The sequence below is a fragment of the Tarenaya hassleriana genome, unplaced genomic scaffold (genome assembly GCF_000463585.1).
Source record: "Tarenaya hassleriana unplaced genomic scaffold, ASM46358v1 Cleome8, whole genome shotgun sequence".
In the NCBI taxonomy this organism is placed as follows: Eukaryota; Viridiplantae; Streptophyta; class Magnoliopsida; order Brassicales; family Cleomaceae; genus Tarenaya; species Tarenaya hassleriana.
The window spans coordinates 421,907-443,790 of NW_010970490.1; the positions used below are offsets into that span (position 1 = coordinate 421,907).

A 21,884-nucleotide genomic window follows, 5' to 3' on the forward strand; every position below is an offset into this window, starting at 1 on the left:
AAGAGAATGAATGGAGAGAAACGTAAATATCTCCTTGGCGTGAAAAAATCGAAGATCTTTAAGTAAAATTCAAAAGTACTAAGCTTGATTAGTTCTAATTAATGATCTGTAACTAAGCTTAAAACGACATTAATGCAGGATCAGTCGAGTCGACCATTTATTTCGGTCACCCTCCATGTATTTATGGCCTCAAAACAAAGTTAACACGTGGACTATTTGCATACTCAAAATAGACATATAATTAGCAATTACAGCTATTATTGTTATTTATTTTATTATTTACAGCAATAATTAGAATTTATTAACGATACTTAGCATGTAAATACATACTGCATAATAAAAAGAAGGAAATTATTTAATGGAAATCATCTCGATCTTGTGTTTGAGACTCCTCCCACGTTTCCATTGGTTAGTCTCTAGGCTAAATAAATAAATATTAAGGCTATATATGATTATAATTAAATATTAATGACATATAAATGGTGTATTTTATTTTACTTTTTTTTTTACCATTTTATTTTGGGGTGCAATAGACTTTCCCTCACAAGCCCACCATTGCCACTGACCAACGTCAAACGAATCTCTCCACCACCAGAGCCCCCGTAATTCACAATCCCCGTAACCAAACACTCCCTCTTTTTCCTCTTTCCCCACTAACAAAAGGAAAACGATAAAAAATAAATAAAAAATAAAAATCACAAATAAGAAAAACCTAATCAATACTACTTTTACTACATCTTCATTTCTTCTTCTTCTTCTTCTTCTTCTTCGTCCTCGTCGTCCCTGGATCAATCTCGCATTTGCCTATTGATTTGATGAAACTGCTCGATTTATCATCGGCTTTATCCTAGGGTTCTTATTGATTCTCGCTTACCTGTTTTTAGAATCTAACTTTCGTTCCCTTCTTTTTCCTCTAGGGTTTTTCTTCCCCCCTTCGTGCCTTTACCTTCTTTTTGTTGATTTCGATTTGTTCTCCTCTGATTTCTACTCCTAACATTTTTTTGGGCTTGAATCTTCCGCAATCGATTAGTTTCTTTCAATTTTCTGTTTCGAGTATTTGTTAGATACGTTACGACACAGGTATCGAAGGTTCTGTTTGGCTCGTAGGAAATATTTCCCTATTTCCGTGACTTGGAAGCAGAATAGAATCTGTGGGTTGCTTCATAGCAACCAAAAACAATTCGGAAAGCTGATTTCGACGGGTTGTATATGCTCTGTATGTGTTCCGGCATAGTTGCGATTCGTTAGATTGGGAGGGTTGATTCTTGGTGGTTGAGGTGTGGTCGTGTCGGAGGTCGGTGAAGGATAAGGGTGAGATTTGCATGGGTGAGCATGAAGGGTGGGCGGCGTCACCGCCACCTAGTGGCGTATTACCAAACGGTCTATTGCCGGGCAAAGCTGCGTCGGTTATACGGCCGCTCGACGCCGAGCGATGGGCGAAGGCGGAGGAGAGAACCGCCGAGCTCATCGCATGCATCCAGCCCAACCCGCCCTCCGAAGACCGCCGCAATGCTGTTGCGAGATATGTGCAGAGGCTTATTATGGAATGCTTCCCTCACCAGGTCGAGGTGGGGCGATTTCTTCGTCTCTTTTGTCGTCTTTGTATTGACTTGAATTTTCTTGGTTCATAAAAAAGCGTCGGAATTTGTATATGCTTGTGTGCTTGTTGTGTTTGATGGAGTAAAATTCTCTGCCTTTTTCCTGGGTCATATATTCGTAATGTGTTTTTGATCCTGGCTTCAACTGATACTTTCCTTGTCTTAGCAGGTCTTTACTTTTGGATCTGTACCATTGAAGACTTATTTGCCTGATGGCGACATCGACTTATCTGCCTTCAGCAGAAACCAAAATTTGAAGGATTCATGGGCTCATGTGGTTCGTGATATGTTGGAAAAGGAGGAGAAGAATGAGAATGCTGAATTCTGTGTCAAAGAAGTCCAGTACATTCAAGCTGAAGTAGGTCCCTTTAGTTCCACTTGCCGTTATTAGTTATATCATCTTGATTTCTCTTTGGTAAATTCTCCCTCTGTCATAATGTTAGTGGGAAGTGTGGACTTGTTTACTTCGCGAATTTGATTGTTTCTCAATTTCCCGATATGATTTTTCAGGTGAAGATAATCAAGTGTCTTGTGGAGAACATTGTGGTGGACATATCTTTCAACCAACTCGGAGGATTGTGTACACTATGCTTCCTTGAGGAGGTTAGTTGTGGACCTGTGTAAGCAGTGTACTTAATTTCTGTTTCTGGATGAGCCAGTTCTTGATTTGATTTTTACTTTGTTTTCTGTGCAGGTTGATCATTATATAAATCAGAACCACTTATTCAAGCGTAGTATCATATTGATTAAGGCCTGGTGTTACTATGAGAGCCGCATATTGGGCGCTCACCATGGGCTTATCTCAACTTATGCTCTGGAGACATTGGTTCTTTACATATTTCATGTATTCAATAACTCTTTTGCTGGACCCCTTGAGGTATTTGTTGCTATGCAATCACCTTCACAATTTTAAAATGCTTCTTCAACCCTTTCTGAAAGGATTGCTTGCTTTTGTAGGTTCTCTATCGATTTCTTGAGTTCTTTAGTAAGTTTGACTGGGAGAATTTTTGTGTTAGCCTCTGGGGACCTGTTCCAATTAGTTCACTTCCAAATGTAACGGGTATGTTTGTTTTGCCTGTCGATCTTACCTTAACTTTGATTGTGCAGCAAAGCTGTCTTTGGCACTAATTGTTTTGCTATTAAACAATTTTCAGCGGAGCCTCCTCGAAAGAATGGTGGAGAGTTGCAAGTTAGTGAAGTATTTCTTAAAGCTTGTAGTAGAGTTTATGCAGTTTACCCTGCTACGCAAGAAAATCAGGGGCAGCCTTTTGTTTCCAAACATTTCAATGTTATTGACCCTCTGCGTGAAAACAACAATCTTGGGCGTAGTGTCAGTAAAGGTACTTGCTGAGATGAAAGCTGCTGCCAGTTCAAGTTCGATACCAAATCTATACATTTACAGTTTAACTCTTGTATGTTATGCAGCGATAAACATGCTGTTCATGTCTCGTCTTGGTTGCTTCTTAGCCTGTTTCTTTTCTTTTTGCCTTGTCAATGATACAAGATCACAAATTATTTTTTGGATTTTTTACATACTTCTAATTTCCTCTTCCTGTTCAATTGTTGTATCAGGTAACTTCTTTAGGATACGGAGTGCATTTGCCTTCGGTGCAAAGAAATTGGCAAGGTTCCTTGATTGCCCTAAGGATGGGTTGTTTCATGAAATAGACCATTTTTTTATGAATACCTGGGAAAGACATGGTAGCGGTCATCGTCCTGATGCTCCTGGAGACGGTTTATGGCAATTAAGACTGTCAGATCCTGACCTGCGTCATCGAGCCGAAAAATTTGGTAATTCTTCAGGCAGCAAAAGAAATGAAAATTCCTTGTGTCATGAGATTAATATTGACGGGGTTCGCGGAACTCCCAGTTTTCCCTCTCAACAGAATAAGTATAAGGCTGAAAGTAAGTCTAGAGGAAGTGACACAAACAGCTCAAAAGTCTCTGACCATCATGGACATGAAGTCACTACAAGCCAAAGCGTTTCAAATGATAAATTCCAGAGAAGTTTTAAGCCAGAATCCATGGTGAATAACTTCCAGGGAAGGCATCTGTTTTCCAGGACTCGTTCTAGCCCTGAGCTTACTGAGATATATGGTGAAACTCCTGTACCATCAAGGCTCTATAGAGCCCCGGAACCTGGGAAATGCCAAACCGATTCTTCGAGGGTTGAAAATATCAGAAAAAAGAATGAGTCCGAGACTTCATCGAGCCATGGTAGGTCTTTTGCTGACTCATCATCAGTTAGGCATACCTCATCCCATCAAAGTCTTGATAGTACCGCTGAGACAAACAGCGCAGTTACTAATTATCAAGATGATTTAGGTTCGGGTTCCATGAAGAAAAACTCTCCTGTCCCAGGGGCGCAGGGAATGCAACAAGAAGAGCAAGACCTCATTAACTTGATGTCGTCTGCTGCATATGGTTTTAACGGGCAGTTTCCATTTCCCTTAAATTTTGCTGGTGGTCACTTGCCTTTTCCAATTGCACCTTCCGTCCTAGCTTCGATGGGATATGGTCAGAGGAATTTGGCTGGCATTGTTCCTGCTAACCTTCCTTTCAATGAGACTGCTTGGGGTGCCAATATGCAATTTCAGCAAAGCTTAGTTTTTTCACCATCTAGTCATTATTTTCCCGGTGGATTCCCTCCATATATGGAAAACTCAGGTGAAGCTGGTAACGACACCATGGGTTCTGTGGAGATTAATATTGGCGAGCCTGAACATGATTTGAGGCTCGAGCAAGAAAGGGGAACTAGCAGTTTTGATCTCAAAACCGGTGGTTATGGGATGCATCAGGCTAATGATAAAGAGCATTCATCTACGGAAGACTATAGCTATGAAATCACAGGTCGGAGATTTAGCGAAACATGGTCAGTGAGGGAAGATGATTCAGATAATTCCCACTATCCAGCTAGAGCTGGAAATCAGATGCCGACTGATGAGAGGACCACAGGCTCTAGATCTGTGTCTCGTGCTAGCTCTGTTAGAAGCAAAACTTCATCTGAAAGCTCCTGGGATGGATCAACAACAAGGGGCTCAAAACCAGTTAGGGAAAAACGGAACAGGAAAGTATTATCTCCTGGGCCTCCATCTGCATTGTCTGGGAAAGGAAAGGGCGTACCTGAGCACTCAATCCAGGTTGATAATGATAACAGAGAGTGGGTTCCTGTATCAAGCAGTGAAATGCCAGAAAGGGATATAGGGCCTCAGCCTACTGCTGTGCAATGGCAGGTTCAGAGGCATCAAATGCAGGGTCTTGAACCAGCACAGACAAGTGGATCAGAATCCATAATACCTTTTGCACCATTGTATATTGGTCATGGCTTGCAGCAAAAAACTGTTGATAACTCGGGGTATACATTTTATCCGACTGGGCCACCTGTTCCAATCGTCGCAATGTTTCCAGTATACAACTTTCAAGCTGGTAATGCAACGTCAGATGCATCAACCAGTCATTGCAATGTGGATGAAGCTACGGAAAATAGCGATTCAAGTAAAAGTTTTGACTCATATAGGGGACTTGATCAGTCTGAGCTAATAACTTCTTCCCAGCCCTCGAAAATTGCAGCTTCAGTTGAGCCAATGCAGCAAAAACCTGATATTCTTAATGGTGATTTTGTTAGCCATTGGCAAAACTTACAGTATGGCCGTCTCTGCCAGAATTCACAATCTCCTCCTTTGCTTTATTCTGCTCCTGTGGTTGTCCCACCTGCTTATCTGCAGGGACGCATGCCATGGGATGGTCCTGGAAGACCTCTTGCTTACACAAATGTTGCCAATCAGCTTATGACTTATGGACCTCGACTTGTACCCGTTGCTCCTTTACAGTCTGCTTCAACTAGACCAGCTAACGTTTACCCCCGATATGCAGATGAAATGCCCAGATATCGGAGTGGGACAGGGACCTACTTTCCAAATCCTGTAAGAACTATGGGCTCTTTCCTTGTTTTATTCATGCATTATTGTTGTCTTGGGAGCTTCCAGTCTTTCTGCTTACATATTTTGGTCAATTTGATGCTGCATTTTCATTTCTTTATTTCGTCTTGTGATCTGTCGTCCATGTTTATTCTTTTCATTCTTGTTTGTTATCATGTGAAATTATGAGTCATCTGTCGTCTGAGATGTCAACCAACTTGAACTCCTCTCTCCTGCTAGGAAAATTAGCTGTATCGTATTGTTATGAATTTTGTGTTTGCCAATCTTTCTGTTCTTTGGTGATTGATTGAAAGTAAAGATGACATTTTCTTCTGCAATGCAGAAGTAAAAGTCTTCTGTTTCGTTGTAAATGATATGTTTTATATTCCGAGGACTCGGATCTGTTTCTGGCTAACTATGTGGATATTTTGTTGTTTATTTCTAAATGTTGATATCGATAGTGTGTGGCTGTATCCTCTTTGTTCCTGTGTAAGTTGTTTGTAGCTTCTAGATACATAGATCCACTAGCCTTTTGATGCCTCGATGAACTTAAAAAATGTTGCAGAAGATCTCCAATAGGGAGAGGCATTCCTCGAGCATGAGGAGAGGGAATTATGGGCATGACAGGAACACACATCATGGTGACCGAGATGGGAATTGGAACGTTGCTAAGATGCGGGGTTCTGGGCGTGGTCACAATCGTAGCCAAGCTGAAAAGGCAAACTCAAGGCAAGACCGATCAGATAGGCACTGGGGCTCATATAGGCATGAATCTTCATCATATCATTCCCAGAACGGCCCTACCCGTGCAACCACCACTTCACAGGAGGGTTCTGCTAATATGGCTTATAGCATGTACAGGATGCCAGGCATGAAGCAGAGTGGTGCGGCCTTTGAGGGTCACAGCACTCCACCTGTCGTGATGTTCTATCCGTATGATCATAATACTGTTTACAATGCAACAGCTGAACAGCTCGAGTTCGGGTCCCTTGGACCTATGGGGTTCTCCTCGAACACAAATGAAGATCCGAGGTTTCTCGGTGCGTCTTCCGCTCAGATGGCTTCGCCAGAACAGCCTTCATCACCTAACCTCCCCAGGTAAGTAACTTTGTTTTGGTGCCCTTTTTTAAGACAGACCAGATTTTGAGCGTTACATCTCAGATTCTCTTTTTTACCCTTTTAACATATTTTAGTTGATATCAAATAGGTATGACCAGATTTTTCTAATGCAGGGGGAGTTGATTGCTCAGCAAAAACGCAAGAAGAAGAACCACCAAACGAATGCATTCCCACCTGCTTGGAAACTGAGGGATGTGGACGGAGAAAATTGCTCGACTTTTGACCTGTACCGGGATATCATTCTGCAGAAAGAAGCGATTGGACAGATGGAAAACTACAGCTGGGGAAAGTACCTGACCCGGTCGGAGTGTATGTACACTACACTATCTCAGAAAGAAAAGCATCAGGAACCATCCTCACAGAGGATGCTCTGTTGTTTTCCTCGGCAAGGGACGGCTCTAGGCGACTTACTGTTAGTAGATGTAGCTCCTATTCATTTGTTGTTTTTTCTCTTCTTTAAATCTTCTTCTTCGAACTGGTTTTTTAGGGTTCCAACAAGAAAGAAATTGTAGCCTTTGCCCATACGGAAAGAACTTATATATTAGGCTTTTCTCTTTTATTTTTTTTGTCCAATAGAAGAATGCACGAAGAACTCATACGGTCAAACTCTAGATAAACTTGAGATTAAGACGATGTTGAGAAAAACTTGAGATTAAGGCGAATGCATTGTATGCTTGGCGGTGGGTACTTGTAGCTCAGAAGTGAAGGAGATGGAGGTCCTAACCTAAAATCAATAATTATGCTCTGACGTGTAAAATAACACTAGTAGAAGAATCATAACAAGGAATGGAATTAGGGAGAGTTTCACTTTTAATCCAATAATCCATAACTATAAGCAACGTGGGGCTAATCATAATCTTGTCTCGTATATGTCTTATTAACATATTCCATCCCATCATTGGGATAAGAATCGAACCGTATAGATATTTTGGACATTTTTGCCCCTACCAAATCCCAAGGCTATCGATGGACACACGCTCCCCCTCTCTTTTCTCGACACGTATCCCGCCGTATATCGTCTGTGACGCGGCCTTCAGCTCTCGCCGTCCCCTTTGGAACTTCTCTTTCGACTCACACAAAAATCACAACAAATAATAAAAATAAAAAAGAGCAAAGTTGGGGGCGTCTTTTTTAAATATTGTATTTATTGTAATTTTCAGTAGTATTATAACAACGTTATTTATTTTTTTGGACAAACATTCGTTAATGATCAATATACTTTTGGCCCACGGTATTTGTTTGATGGTTTGAGATGAGATGAGAGGCTGATAGTTCTCTTTTATATAGACATTATTTACGAAATTTGAATAGACATAATTGTTGTTTTTTAATAATAAAATTTTCCTGCCTTATAATAGGCAAGGGTCCACTAGATTAGCCGAACATTTGGGCCCTTTATAATTAATTTTCTGAATCAATTAAAAATGTGTGGATTTTAATTGAATTAATAAAGGGGTCGCCTTGTTGATCAGGCTCACGTGGTCGTGGACGTGGGCGTGGCTCGTGACCGGCTTCACTCAAAATGCAGCTGCGTTTTCACTGTCACAAAAAATGCCAAAAGCAATTAATACCACAACCACATCTTGGTTTAGCAATTTTTAAATGTATCATAATAATCATTAAAACAAAATAATATATTTTAGACCATCTACACTTATTTCAACAAAACGGCCAAAATGCACACGTCGTATGATGTGAATGATTTGTGCGTAAATGTGGAATAAAATAAAATTAAAATTCGAGGGAAAAAGATGTGCAGAAAATGGCCAACGAAGGGTGAGTCCGAAGATCTAAAAGCTCGCAGTCAGGAGATCTTGCTTGGTGCTTCACGAAGAAAAGGTCGGACCACTTCATAATAATAATAATAATAATAATAATAATAATAATAATATGGAAAAAAAAAGTAATGCCGTTCCCGGGGAGTACAGGAGTCTGCAGGCCATGCAATGCCTACTTGTCTTTTTTTACCTTACATTTTCATTTACACCCCACCACCAAATAAATACCTCAAATTAGCAAATACAAATTGTTTTCGTGATTTTTAAACTATAGTTACATATCTAGATACGATCTAAACATTAAAATATTATAAAATTTTCCTACGTTAAACCCATTTCTCGTGTAATGTTCATGAACGGTTATCATTGCAATGTTTACAACTTTAGTCAGTTTTGGTCCGTCATGAGAGTGTAACTAAGTCACTGAATAATCTCATATTTATTTCTTTCGATTTCGTATGTTAGAGGATGTTTTGTTTAAATCAAAACCCTAGCCATTTCTCTGTCGGAATCCCACCGACTCTTTCTTCCCCATATTCTCATTTTCTACGCAATTATAAACACAAGTGGAATTGTATAAAGAAACTCCCCTTTTGGTCTTTCTCTCTCTGCTGTATGTTTGGTTTTTCTGCTGCGTATCTCTGTCTGCAACTTCGCTTCTCGGTGATGGAGAAGCCAAATCTCCCACAGTTCTCCTCCTCCTCGGGATTTTCCGGCGATTACCGTCGGATCTCGCACTAGCTTTTCCCGATTCAGTCTCTTTGCATTCCGAAGAGTTTTCTGCAAATCTTGTCGTTATTAGGTTCGAATCTTGTCGGACCTTTTTTTTAGGGTTCACTTGGTAATTTTCGGATCTAATAATTCGTCGAGAAAACTTTCTCTGTGAGTGACATTTTGGATTCGCTGCGAATTTCCGAGGATTTGAAGCTCGAAGGACGGTAAGACGCCATGGAACCTTTTTAGGTTTTTGTTCATTCCATGTTCGTGGTCATTACGTTTAAAGTCTAAAACTTTTGTTTGTGGGTTTTTCTAATATTATATTATTAGTAAGTTCCCATTATGTGGGGATCTGTTTCCTATTTTAATTTAATATTGCTCGGACACTATTTGCATACCCTCTCCAGGAATCATTTGTTGCGTATTTTTCACATGCATGTCTGAAGCAGGAGCTTCAAATTGAAGCTATAACTATCGCATCCCGCTTTGTTAAAATCCTGAGAAAATCAGCAAAGCCAAGAGACGCATAAAGATTCAGGCTTTATTGCATCAGATCTATTATTTGGTTCCCTTGACTCTTATTTTAACGGTTTTCTATTTGAAGAATCACGGGTGACTGCTTTATTGCACATGTTTGTGCCATAAACAGCAACACTTTCTGGAGTTAAGGTCATTTATTTCACATATACTGCAGTCTGTGTGTTGGTTCAGATGCTGAGAGAATTAGATTTCAGTTTTATAGGTGGGTATACCAGAATTTTAAGCCGTACTAGGAATAACTCATAATCTTGGGTTGGTTCGTCCTCGTGATGTTGTAAGTTTCTGGTTGATGACTTGATCCCATTTAAAAGATTAATCATGAAATATTTTTGGAGATTATGGGTATTGTATCTCTGTTATTGTATCTCTGTTTGTGTGCTTTTTGTTTTTGCTTTTGTTGTTCGGAGTTGTAGGTTTAGCTTTCTGGTAACTTTATGAACTATTTCTTTATTGTTTTATGCCGTGGATTGTGCCTAACTGGCATCTCATTTCCTATTAAATAATGTTTAGGAACTCACTTTTCATGTTTGGTCTCATGGTGAATTCACTGTCCAAAATGCTTTCCTCTTGTCTTTATTTTCTAACACTCGAAATGTATACTGTTTTGACTTGTTAATTATTTCTTGTATGGTTTGTATGACGGCTGATTCGGGTTCCTGTTCTGGCAACAAATCTCCAGTCTTCGTTTTTTTAATTGCTCGAGAGGTACGTGATATAACATTGCCTTGTAACTTAATGGTCGTTTCCTCTTTATCCAGGGTTTATCTTTGGTTTGACATTACAAGCGTTGCATGCCAAGATGTTGAGGAGCTTTACAAATTGCATTGTCCTAAATGATGCTAAAGGGAACAGTTCTGACTGAAGGATTCGTACAGTTTACGTTCAGCTCTAATGAAGAACGTACAGGTTCTTCTGTAACATAGTCTTCTGATGTTTCCTCTCCATACTATTGTCACAGTATCTTCTCCCTGTTCCAAAAATACAAGAACTTGTACTTTTTGATACTTTTGCCACTTTTTTACTTTTGAGATTCTTTCTAGTTAATATTACTTCTTCCAGCAAACCCAACGGCAATTAGATTCTGTTGAAGGTCACTAGTGCCTGTTGCATTTCCGCTCAGTATTAGGTCAATGCTTTCATCGTAGAGGTTGGGCCATGTTATAAGTTTCATTATTAAGCATAGTGAATCTATTCATAGCAATTGGTCTGCTTGATTTTAAAAGTAATGCTGTAGCTGCTTCATTACTTGTAGAGTTGGATTTACCAAAACTTCAACTGGATTGCAGAGCACACTGGAGAAACAATCTTCTACTCAAGCTTCACATGAGTCCCATGGTGACCAGCAAAACGATCAATCAACAGAAGCTCCAGCACAAGATTCAGGTTCTGTATCTGCTTCTAGCAATGATGGTAGGAAAATCTCAAGGCAAGATATTGAACTTGTAAGAAATCTATTCTATTTTGCCATCAGTTTACCTGATAAAAAGTCATGTTTAACTTCTTTCTCTTTCAGCACACATACACATATATATGCTCCCTTGGTAAATCCCCAGCATTTGATGACAATATCCTTTGGAAATGGTGATGTAGGTCCAAAATCTAATAGAAAGATGTCTACAGTTGTACATGAATAGAGACGAGGTCGTCAAGACCCTCTTGACTCGTGCAAGAATAGACCCTGGATTTACAACCTTGGGTAAGCTTTTGAAGCTTCTTGTTGAAATCTTTATATTTACTTTGTTTATTGGACCATTTTCTTGCTTTTGGTGTCTGATGTCAGATTATCAACAATTATATAGCCACAGTAAAGTAGGAGAGACTCACAGAATAATGGTCGGCGAAGCATGATACCAAATGCAGTCTGTCATATGATTGAATATATGTACTATTTATAGCATACATTACAGCGTTTTCAAAGTAAAACATAGCATTAAGTTGCCATTTCTGATTTCTCCAATTCTCTCTTCTGGTGAATTCAGTATGGCAGAAATTAGAAGAAGAAAATGCAGATTTTTTCAGGGCCTATTACATCAGGTTGAAACTGAAGAAGCAAATAATTTTCTTCAATCATTTGCTTGAGCATCAGTATCATCTCATGAAGTATCCCGTCCCTCCGAAAATTCCTTTGGCTCCGATACAGAATGGGATTCACCCCAGGCCTGGTAAGTTTGTACCCCGAATTCACTTGCAAACTTCCAGGTATCCGTCCTCGGTTTTTGCTTAAGCTAAGCGGAAAGTATGGACCGTTGGCATCTGTATATTATACCTTGTATATAGTTAGACAGTATTTGAGCATAGGATATATGAAATTTCTAGTAGAGTTGTTTTACTTTGCAAATACCTGTAATTATTGTTCACTGTTATTTAACGTTATATGTTCACAGTGCAGTTAATAACATGCCTATGGGATACCCTGTGCTACAACATCCTCCCATGCCTGTGCCGGGACAGCCCCATCTTGATGCAATGGGTTGCGGGATATCAAGCTGCCATGTGGTCAACGGATTCCCTGCACCCGGGAATTTCCATCCAATGAGGATGAACTCAGGGAATGAGTAAGCACTACCTTTCAGTAGGGCATTATGGGATTCACCATTTCTATTTTCTATTTTCTACTTTGTTTTTGTTTTCTTTTCTTTTTTTAAACCAGATTCACACATTGAAAGATTTGTGTATACCAAGCTATCCATCCAGGCTAACCCAGTTCATTTCTTTTCTTTTTTTTGGTGCTGGATGCAGTATGGTGATAGATACAACAGTAGCTGAAGCAGCTCCAGTGATTCCACCAAGCAGTGGAATGTCAACTATGTCGGAGATGGCAGTGAGTCCAACTTCCGTGGAATCAAGCGGGCACTTCCAGTTTGCTGCTTCAGACATGACAGGCATGGCAATGGACACATCAGCTCTCGATTCTGCTTTCACAACTGATGTTTCAACTTCGGTGAGTTTACAACTTGGACCAGACGGAGGAGCTGGCAATTCCAGAGATTCCCTCAGGCCATTTGACCAGATTCAGTGGGACTTTAGCCTCTCTGACCTCACTGCTGATTTGTCAAACCTTGGAGGCAAGTTCTTCTTCCTTTTTCTTCTGTCATTTACCTGTTAAAAGTCACTAGGAAGGTGCTTCTTTTCAAGGGTCTGAAGTTTAAGAAATCGTTCAATCCATTGGTTGTCACTTGTCGCTTCTGATGTATACATCTAGTGACATGCTGAGATTGATGTTGATTTGTAATATGCAGATTTAGGAGCCCTAGGAAACTATCCGGGTTCTCCATTTCTTCCATCAGACTCGGAAATTTTGCTTGATTCTCCCGAGCAAGAGGGCATAGGTAAAGATGAAATCCCTTGCAGCATATTTTCTCTTTCACAGCCAGTGTAGTTTCAGGAATAGATGATCTTTCGCCGGAAAAGTTTGAAACACAGTTTCCTGTTCTTCTCTTTTTCTGCAACAGTGGAGGAGTTCTTCGTGGATTCAGTTCCTGGACCGACGTGTTCTCTGTCTGATGAAGACAAATCTTAGTAAGGTAGCCGACACAGTTCTCACTCGGATAAGACACCACCACCATCACCATGACATCAAATAAATTCGACTTGTCTTGGGGAGAATTCAGAACTCCAGTTTTACAGAGTGACTGTATGTACCATTATTACAAGCATGTGAAAGAATGGAAGAAGAGCGCTTAGTCATCGTCGGAGCTGAGTACACGGAATTTTACACGTTGTCTCTGTGTTTTTCTTTTTGTTTCTGCAACCCGGCTTATGATACAATAGACGATGACATTGACTTATTATTATTATTATTAGCCCTTTTGGTTTCACGTAGTAGTGGGTTTTTTCATGTTGGCATGCATACCATGCATTGCCTTGCCTCTGTATTTGCTTCTTCTTCAATGTCCCACGTGATTTTGACGCTTGTTTTTGTATTTATCAATAAAGGTTTTTGGAAATAACTGGTAAACTGATTGTTAATGTCTTTTACGTGAGGAAGGCCTAAGCGGTTCGTCTCCCGTACAGATCCTTACAACGCCATTGGGCTTTAAAGGCTCATCACAATTTGGTCTCTTTGGGCCCATGGCCCATAACGAGTCATCGATCATTATGACAGATTCAGAAACAATGGAAAGAGAGAACACAGAATTAGAAACTGTAATCTGCCACTTGATTCATGGGTAGATAAAAGAAGACTTGTCGTCCCACCCCCACTTGGTCTTGTCTGTATCTCGTCCTACATGCACGAGGTCGCAGTCAGTAGCAATGGCGGCGACCATATCATCTTCCTCGAACTTTCTCCCTCTTTCTGCAGAAGTTACTCTCACTCCTCCCAACCTTATTCGATATAACTCTGCTTTGGCAAACGTTTCTGTGCACGTTAGAGTCAAACGAGAGGAGATTAGCAGCTTAAGTAAAGGTATGGAGCAGTTGGGTAAGTTAAATCTTGTCCAAATGATCAAAGAGTACGAAAAGATTCATCATTTTGCTTTGTCGCAGGCTAGGGCTTGATGGGTACAAAAACTGCAGATTGAGAAAGAAATGGAAGTCGTGAACCTTCATAAAAACAAAGTCCTACGGTAGGATCGAATTTGGTCGAACAAAGAGTTTGGAAGAGAACTTCAATGGGGTCTTCTGTAACTGGAGAACGTTCGCGAGATTGGCATCTGCGGAACTGGAAGAGGGTTTTCCTGATAGTTTGCGTGTTTGCTTTGGCATTTGATCCTCTGTTTCTGTATATTCCTGTATTCGAACGGGACAGATTCTGTCTGGCTTTGGACAAGTATCCAGCTATAACAGCTTGTCTTATCCGAACCATTCTCGATGCCTTGTATATGGTTCACATCTTGTTTTATTTAAGAGCTCCTTGTCAAGTATCTTTTAGAGGAGAAATGCTCGTTGATTCTACCGCTACAGCAGCTAAAGGACATCGCTTTTTCTACTTGATGATTGACATTCTCTCTCTTCTCCCTGTCCCCCAGGTGGGTGTGTTCTCTTCCTCATGACATTCACGATGGTTTCCATTGAGCAGAGAGTGATGAAATTCCAATTCTTGCAGGTTCTTGTTCTGTCTATCACTCCAAGGTCGAGGCTTACATCGTTGGTGACCAAGGAGATGCTGAAATGGGTTCTAGTCTGTCAATACGTACCCCGAAGCATCCGAATCTATCCTCTTTACGAACAAGTAACAAGAGATTCCGGTAGAGTGACAGAGACGAAGTGGGCAGCAGCTGCTTTGAATCTCCTCCTCTACATGCTAGCAAGTAATGTAAGTCTTTGCTCTCCTGATCATGTTGTGACATTGGAACAAGAATCGTTAAAGACAACACTTTGATATGATCAGGTGATTGGAGCTTACTGGTACTTGATCTCCATAGAAAGGAAAGACATGTGTTGGCGTTTCGAATGTGCCAAGATACCCGGATGCGTTCATGCAAATCTCTACTGTGCTCAAGCTGTTGGGGACAATGGTCGTTTCTTAAACGGGTCATGCCCATTAATCGACCCCGACCAAATCACCGACCCCGCAGTGTTCAACTTTGGGATGTTCACTGAAGCACTTCAGTCTGGTCTTGTCGATTCAAGGAATTTCCCCAGGAAGTTTCTCCACTGCTTTTGGTGGGGTCTCCGCAATCTTAGGTCTGTATATCCTAACTCTTTAGCTTTGAATCTCTAATCAAAGCCCAAGCGGACAAGAGTTTGTCTGCTCATCAAAGCTGAAATCTGGTCTGGAAGGTGTTGTTTGTATTAACTTAGACATGGATCTTCTTTACAAATATAGTGCTTTGGGCCAAAACCTGAAGACGGGCGGCTTTGTTGGGGATATCCTCTTTGCTCTCGTAATCTGTGTATCTGGGTTAGTCTTGTTTGCTCTGTTCATCGGCAATATGCAGGTAGTGCCCAGAGTTCTTTATGTCTTTCACAAGCTTGAGGTAATGAGATTAGAGCAGCAAAACATGATTTTGCTTAAAAAAAGATCCCTTTTTTTTTTGTGAACAACAGAAGTACTTACAATCAACAACAGTTAGAGCAGAGGAGATGGAGGAGAAACGTAGAGACACAGAGAAATGGATGTCTCATAGGGCGCTGCCAGATGAGCTGAGAGAGCGTATTAGGAGATATGAGCAGTACAGATGGAGAGAAACCAGAGGAGTTGAGGAAGAATCTCTTCTTCTTAGCCTTCCTAAAGACATCAAACGGGACACCAAACACCATCTTGGCCTCGACTTGCTCAGGAGGGTATGGCATTATTCTCTGAATTTACATTCACGCTTACCATTGATCAAGTTTCACCAAACTATCTGAAATTTTTCCAGGTTCCTTTGTTCGGGGTTCTGGATATCCGGCAGCTGGAAGCGCTATGTGTGCTAGTGAAGCCAGTGTTTTACACGAAGAACAGCTACATTGTGCGTAAGGGTGACCCGATTGAGGATATGCTTTTTATACTGAGAGGCAATGCGAGTTTCAGTTCATATCGCCTCAGGGCTGGTGACTTCTGTTGTGAAGAACTACTTGAATGGGCTCTAAGTCGCAAATCCTCTCATCTTCCCATCTCGGACAGTGAGATACAGGCTATAACCGATGTTGAAGGCTTTGTTCTGTCAGCTGATGATCTAAAATTTGTTGTTACTCGTTACACTAGTTTCCATGGCAGGAGATTCAAGAGCGTGTTCAGGCAAGACTTGATAACGACAGCATTCAGAGTTAAATTCACACGATCAAACCTGCGAAGAGCATTCTAAAGATCCCTGGCTCTGTTTTCAGGTACCATTCGGCTCAATGGAGGAGATGGGCGGCATGTTACATACAAGCAGCATGGAGGATACACAAAAGAAGGAAGCTTTCTATATGCCCAGAAGAAGAAGGCCAACGTCAAGGAACAACACTCAACCTGGGTGCCGCCGTTTTTGCCTTGAGGTTTGCTTCCAATGCTTTGAGAGGCGTTAGGGCAAGAGGATCAAACTACTGCAGATTTCCTCAGAAACCATCCCACTCATCCCAGTTTTAATTGGAGTCTCCTTTGTATCTCACACTTTGTCAGTAGATATTGGGTGGGTACAGTGACATGCATATAGATTCACCGTAGGATATCGATCAATGAGTATTGAGATCTTGAATAAAACTTTGGAAAGAGGGTTCTCATAATTGACTGCAGTACCATACGAGACGTGAATGGCCATGAAGTCAAAAGCGACGAGAGGAAAACGTTCATATTTTTGTTCACTGAAAAATGTTGTTGTTCCACCACATTGCACCAGTGGTCTAGTGGTAGAATAGTACCCTGCCACGGTACAGACCCGGGTTCGATTCCCGGCTGGTGCATTTAGTTTTTAAAATTTTAAATATTTCAATAAAAATGGCCACGTGGTGTTGCTATATTTTTCATGAATTAAGGAAATGTCTTTTCCATTGAACATATGATGGTTTGATGATCTTATACTAATTATTTATGTGTACGTAAATGTTTTTTTTTTCACGAATACAATTGGTGCACACATCCTGGAAAAGAATTACAGGCATGAAATAATTCATCCACTCATATTAACATTTCATCTAAGAAAAGAAAATCTTCATAAACTCCATATTTAGATTTCCTCGATGCCTTCATTCTCTAGATCATAAACACCCATCACAAGAATCATGCTTCCATTACTGGTTGATGGATAAAACTCACATTCTGGGGTGATGGCGACAACATTGCAAAACTGTCCTTACCCTGGTCTCGAATCAATCAAATATCAGACAGCAATGGCGGCGGCACCTTCACGAGCAGGAGAGGGAGAGTTTCTACAAAGAGGGCAAGAGTTATGCAAGCGGAGCCACTCGTCGATACACTCAGCGTGGAAGCAGTGTTCGCATTCGGGTATGCATCGAACGGTGTCTTTGCTCGCGTATTCCGACAGACATATCGGACATATGATCCCGTTAGGTCCCGGAAGCCTCCTACTTTCTCCGAGTTCGACCTTCTTGTACGACTCTATCGTAGACTCGTCCAGTCCCGTGGTCGTGGCGGTGTTTGGCTGAGGAGCAACCGTGGCTGCAGCTGCAGATGCGTTCCGTCTATTGGAGTTGAACCGTTCGGAGGTGCATGCGAAAATGGCTACACAAGTGGCCACCACGGCGGCTGGTCCGGCTACAGATAGGGTTACTATTTTCAGTATTTGGAAAGCCGTGTTGAAGTTTCCTGCCCAAAAGAATAAAACATGGTTTGAAATTCTACTTCTTCTTTGTACCTACTAACATTAAAAAAAAAAAAGGGTTTATTTTGTACAAGTCCGTATTCAAAGGGTTTGTGCTGGGTATGCAATGTGTGACATGCTAGCGTGTTCATACATACTTCCTTACAGAGATTATATAATAGAAAAAGGTATTTAACTAATCAAAGTCAATGTCACCAAATGCCCACTAGATTTATTTTTGCCTGTTTAATTAGCAAGTAATTAATTACTGAAGAACAATTGTCAACGGCTCTTGGATTTTGAAGTGTTCCACCATAACAACATCCTCCTCATACTTCTCCCTTGTCTTCCAAGACATCATCTAAACTAATTTATCGAATCCGAAATGAATGAATGAATGAAGTTGTCATTAGTCAATACCAGGGTTGTCATAATAAAAGCATCTGACTTGAAGGCTGGCATTGCTTATGAGCCCACAACTAAGCTGGTTTCTCTCACATATTCTGCAATCTGGTGAATCCCATGTCAGCTTCATGTCGTGATCGTTGAGCTCGGTCGAGAACCTTGCGTTTTCCCCTGTCGGCCAAGAAACTGGAACAGGCAACGTCTTCATTACAACACAAGATTCCGGCATCGATTTCACAAGATCCATGTTAGAAGTGGCCAGAACCGATGACGTGGAGTTTCCAAGGCAACCAATGGCCGTGTACCCCGACCCCACGACCTCGTTAGGACATCTCAAGAACGTGTAGTTGACGAGCAAAGGAGCGGCGAAAGGAGATCCAGAAGCGTCGAAGTCGACGAGTTTTCCGGCCAAGCAATGGCCAGGGTCATATAGGCTGATCTGTTGGTTTAGATAGTCGATCTTCCGGACAAAAAGCCTACCAACTTTCGGGAGTTCAAGGACCGTGTTGTGCTGATCGTCGCAGGCGAGGTTGAATCCAGGGTAACCGCAGGTTCTTGGCTGCTTGTGGGGAAGCCGGAAGGGGAAACGGACATGGAGATAGCTATGTCCATCACATGAGGAAGAAGGGCAGTTTTGTTGGTGGGAAAGGTGTAAGAGAGGGAAGAGGAAGAAGAGGATGGGGAAGAGTTGTTTTTGGAATGTCATAATGTGCTTTGCACTAAGGGGGGAGAGAGAGATTCTGAAGATTGTTACTTATGAATTTGATGCTTTGACATTAAATTAATAAAAAGTCAGAGACATATATTATGCATTTTCTTTTTATCGTTTGATAATCATCTTTATCTATTGTTTAATAGTATATTAGCCTGAGGATTTAAGATTGAATTTGATTATATACCACATTTCCATCATGTGGATCAAACACTAGATGAGATTGAATGGAGGCATCTTACTATATATACTTCAATGACATGATCTCTCATACAGAGATTTCTGTAACCATTCAATGACAATCTTAGCAAATAGGAAGAACAGAGGGGGGGAGAAATTGCATACCAGAGAAGCTAGGAGCTTTTACATTCTGAAGGTTGGTTGATGTATGAGAAGAATCAGAGTAGCTGCTGGGAGATTCTGATGGAAACAACGTCCCCATCTTTTCCTGCTCTCATCGTGTGATAGTTCACGAGAATTCCTGCATCAGAGAAAAACGTATTGTAATCGAAAAGCCTCGGACAGAAAAAAAACAGATTGGCGGGTGGCTGTTGATTACGCAAAAACTGATATGTAAAAGGATTAGCAAAAACAGTTATTTATGTGTATATATACCTTCGTTTTCTTGCAATCTTGTCTGAACAGCAACAGCACGGGGTGCAATAACTGCTTTGGGTTGGGAATCATTCGAGTTTCCGGTCCAGGACTTGAGGTTGAAGATACCTTTAAAGTTACAACCCAAATGCAAAGGCATGTCAAACTATGTCACCAAAAGATTAATAATATGCCAGCAAAGAAGAGAGCAAACTTGCAAAATTTTACCGGAGGATGAAGATTCTTTAAGGTGAATGAGATCAAAAATGGCCCCACAAGCTGAACCCACGTCTTTCTGGATCCTGTGAGATCCAATAAGATTGTAGTCCCAGCTACCACCCTTGTAGCCCCCGTTAAGGAACAGCTCTACATGTCTAGCATCCAGCATTTGCATAGTTCCTGCACAATGAACAGAAACTCATTTCTGTTGCAAAAATGTTTCTTGCAGCATAAGTGAAAATCAAGGTTTTTCTATCAAATTTTCCAAGACAAATATAAGTTCCTTAGAGGCATTTTACCATCACAGGAGCTGAGGTCGCAAACAGGGCAACGAACTAGCTGTAGATCTGAAGAATTTTACAAATCAAGTTAGAACTGGAATCTTTTCAGGGAAACTTTAAAAGTGCCAGAAGATATGGGTGAAGGAAATTTTCTGACCTGCAATCCAGATACCAGTTTTCACATTTTTTATAACACACGAACCACAGGATTGCAACATCATGTCTATGGTTCCTTCCTTAGGGATCCTCAGACCTCTCAGATTCTCAGTCAGGAGTGATACTTTAGAACCGAGTGTAAAGGCACCAATCCGCATCCAATCTAGAATTTTGCAGGGTAAAGATCAGATGAAGAGAGGTGTGAGGAGAAATAAATTCAAACACGGACGACAATATATTATCATGATTCAGCGAGACAGGACTTGCAAATTCACCAATGTAACAGAACTGACCAATATGCTTTTCCTTCTGGCGGAACAAATAAGAGTGACTTCCATCTGCAGTGACCATTTATCACTTCTTAGTTTATCACTATACACCAGAATGCAGGTAGAAAATTGATGTGGACATTATCCTCACCAAATGCTGAAGCATATATATTGATCCAGCTGAAAGAGACAGGACACGGCTGCGGAACCTGAAGATCACGCAGACACGCAAACTTCCACACATCCTCCTCCATAATGACTGTATGGAACCACTTGCTTGTTGCTCCCAGCATCACCAGTGACTTTCCATCCAAAAATCTCGCAATGTATGTCCATATATCCTGCTCAAACCTTTTTTTGGCAGAGCAAAGAAGTAGAGATGGAGAGAACCAATTAGGAACGCTAACAGGAACCTCGCCTAAAGGATTGCATATTTAAATTGGCATTGGAAATCTACGATTGAGATACAAATAAGTTTAGGAATGAAATGAAATGCGTGATCGAATCAACTTCGCATAACAGTAAAAAAGGAGAAATCCAAACAGCAGCGGGAGACATCTAGAGATGAATTTCGTACATTAACCTGAAAACTGCGAGTAAGGGAGAGAAAATACCATGAGAAGCTGGATCGGAGTGTGTAAGCAGAACACCGAGGAGAAACGCAGCCATGGATGCTTCTGCCTCCTCTCAGTCTTTTCCCGATCCTCTCTGCGTTGCTTTCTTCCATTATCTTCTTCCCTCTGCTCTCTGCTTCTCTCTCACCTGCTCTCCTCTTCATTCTGTCTCTCTCTAAATCTCTCTAGTTTGTTGAGAAAGAAGTGATTCGAATTTGGTAGGAGCTCTGAAATCTTTTGGCAGCGACTAAATACACGCGCGAAGGACGACAATTTTACAAATATGAATTTTAGAAAAGGAAATTGACGTATATGCCCTCTGCACCGAGCCTTAACGGAGCTCCGCTACTTCCTGTCAGTGTCAACCGAAGTTGAGGGTTTTTTTCTTAATAAAAAGAGAGTTAAAGCCGAAGTTGATTTTGTAAAGTGGCTGTTCATATATTCACACCGGACATTTTTCTATTCGTACGAGTTAAAAAAGGAAGGGACAGATTAATAAAACGATAGATCAGAGAAAAACTGAGGGTAAAAGAAAGAAACTTGAAAAAAAAAAAGAGATTACTATACAGTAAAGATGTGGGGTCTTGTTTTTTTTTTTTTTTTTTTTTGGGGTGCATATATCAAAATGCAAGTATCTCTGTAAAGATGTTCCTGTATCCTAGAAGAAGATGAAGTGAAAGAAATTTACAATTTCAATGTTAAGTAAAGAATGGAAAGGAACAAATAAGGGGAGATGGATTCCAGTTGGACTTGGTTAGCAAAAATAGATCAGTTCATGAACTTGCGGCAGTTGGGAG

General features: G+C 40.8%; 6 protein-coding genes, 1 long non-coding RNA gene and 1 other non-coding gene across 16 annotated transcripts in view; 6 read left to right on the forward strand and 2 right to left on the reverse strand.

Moving 5' to 3' along the window:
- Positions 1–164, forward strand: part of LOC104802066 — a 3,696-nt gene extending 3,532 nt beyond the window's left edge. The window contains exon 7 of the mRNA XM_010525500.1: positions 1–164. The gene's annotated coding sequence lies outside the window, so the exon portion shown is untranslated.
- Positions 165–713: 549 nt separating this feature from the next.
- LOC104802065 lies at positions 714–7,193 on the forward strand. 3 transcript variants are annotated; one of them, XM_010525497.2, is made up of 9 exons: positions 714–1,568; positions 1,768–1,956; positions 2,109–2,201; positions 2,293–2,475; positions 2,556–2,658; positions 2,753–2,938; positions 3,171–5,521; positions 6,084–6,613; positions 6,748–7,193. In XM_010525497.2, exons 1-9 carry the CDS (start codon positions 1,323–1,325, stop codon positions 6,755–6,757), a joined length of 3,891 nt encoding a protein of 1,296 aa, XP_010523799.1. In that variant the 5' UTR covers positions 714–1,322; the 3' UTR covers positions 6,758–7,193. The 3 variants fall into 3 exon arrangements, with proteins under 3 accessions (XP_010523799.1, XP_010523801.1, XP_010523798.1); XM_010525496.2 differs by having other exon boundaries at positions 721–1,568; positions 6,081–6,613; XM_010525499.2 differs by lacking the exon at positions 6,748–7,193 and having other exon boundaries at positions 720–1,568; positions 6,081–6,617.
- Positions 7,194–8,459: 1,266 nt separating this feature from the next.
- Positions 8,460–13,491, forward strand: LOC104802063. 6 transcript variants are annotated; one of them, XM_010525495.2, is made up of 10 exons: positions 8,893–9,350; positions 10,428–10,575; positions 10,729–10,816; positions 10,922–11,095; positions 11,260–11,365; positions 11,649–11,831; positions 12,059–12,224; positions 12,409–12,734; positions 12,909–12,998; positions 13,122–13,491. In XM_010525495.2, exons 5-10 carry the CDS (start codon positions 11,296–11,298, stop codon positions 13,187–13,189), a joined length of 903 nt encoding a protein of 300 aa, XP_010523797.1. In that variant the 5' UTR covers positions 8,893–9,350; positions 10,428–10,575; positions 10,729–10,816; positions 10,922–11,095; positions 11,260–11,295; the 3' UTR covers positions 13,190–13,491. The 6 variants fall into 6 exon arrangements, with proteins under 6 accessions (XP_010523793.1, XP_010523792.1, XP_010523794.1 ...); XM_010525493.1 differs by having other exon boundaries at positions 10,956–11,111; XM_010525491.1 differs by lacking the exons at positions 8,893–9,350; positions 10,729–10,816 and adding an exon at positions 8,460–8,473 and having other exon boundaries at positions 10,956–11,111.
- A 331-nt stretch (positions 13,492–13,822) lies between these two features.
- Positions 13,823–14,192, forward strand: LOC104802067. Its single transcript, XR_769980.1, has 2 exons — positions 13,823–14,077; positions 14,158–14,192. It is a non-coding gene; the product is annotated as an uncharacterized LOC104802067 (long non-coding RNA).
- Positions 14,193–14,274: 82 nt separating this feature from the next.
- On the forward strand, positions 14,275–16,803 carry LOC104802068 (probable cyclic nucleotide-gated ion channel 3). The gene is made up of 7 exons (XM_010525501.1): positions 14,275–14,639; positions 14,717–14,926; positions 15,002–15,297; positions 15,440–15,551; positions 15,661–15,897; positions 15,975–16,333; positions 16,423–16,803. Exons 1-7 carry the CDS (start codon positions 14,283–14,285, stop codon positions 16,664–16,666), a joined length of 1,815 nt encoding a protein of 604 aa, XP_010523803.1. The 5' UTR covers positions 14,275–14,282; the 3' UTR covers positions 16,667–16,803.
- Positions 16,630–19,063, reverse strand: LOC104802070 (putative RING-H2 finger protein ATL21A). Of its 2 annotated transcripts, XR_769981.2 has the most exons (3): positions 18,258–19,063; positions 17,333–17,842; positions 16,630–16,939 (listed from the first exon to the last, which is right to left on the reverse strand). XR_769981.2 is itself a non-coding variant. In XM_010525503.1 (2 exons), exons 1-2 carry the CDS (start codon positions 18,946–18,948, stop codon positions 17,397–17,399), a joined length of 1,137 nt encoding a protein of 378 aa, XP_010523805.1. In that variant the 5' UTR covers positions 18,949–19,063; the 3' UTR covers positions 17,093–17,396. The 2 variants fall into 2 exon arrangements, 1 of the variants encoding a protein (XP_010523805.1); XM_010525503.1 differs by lacking the exon at positions 16,630–16,939 and having other exon boundaries at positions 17,093–17,842.
- Positions 16,910–16,980, forward strand: TRNAG-GCC. The gene has a single exon. It is a non-coding gene; the product is annotated as a tRNA-Gly (tRNA).
- LOC104802069 (probable F-box protein At3g61730) lies at positions 18,345–21,436 on the reverse strand. The gene is made up of 9 exons (XM_010525502.1): positions 21,088–21,436; positions 20,625–20,824; positions 20,498–20,542; positions 20,206–20,367; positions 20,067–20,114; positions 19,777–19,947; positions 19,570–19,677; positions 19,300–19,435; positions 18,345–18,428 (listed from the first exon to the last, which is right to left on the reverse strand). Exons 1-8 carry the CDS (start codon positions 21,249–21,251, stop codon positions 19,353–19,355), a joined length of 981 nt encoding a protein of 326 aa, XP_010523804.1. The 5' UTR covers positions 21,252–21,436; the 3' UTR covers positions 18,345–18,428; positions 19,300–19,352.
- Positions 21,437–21,884: the final 448 nt, after the last annotated feature.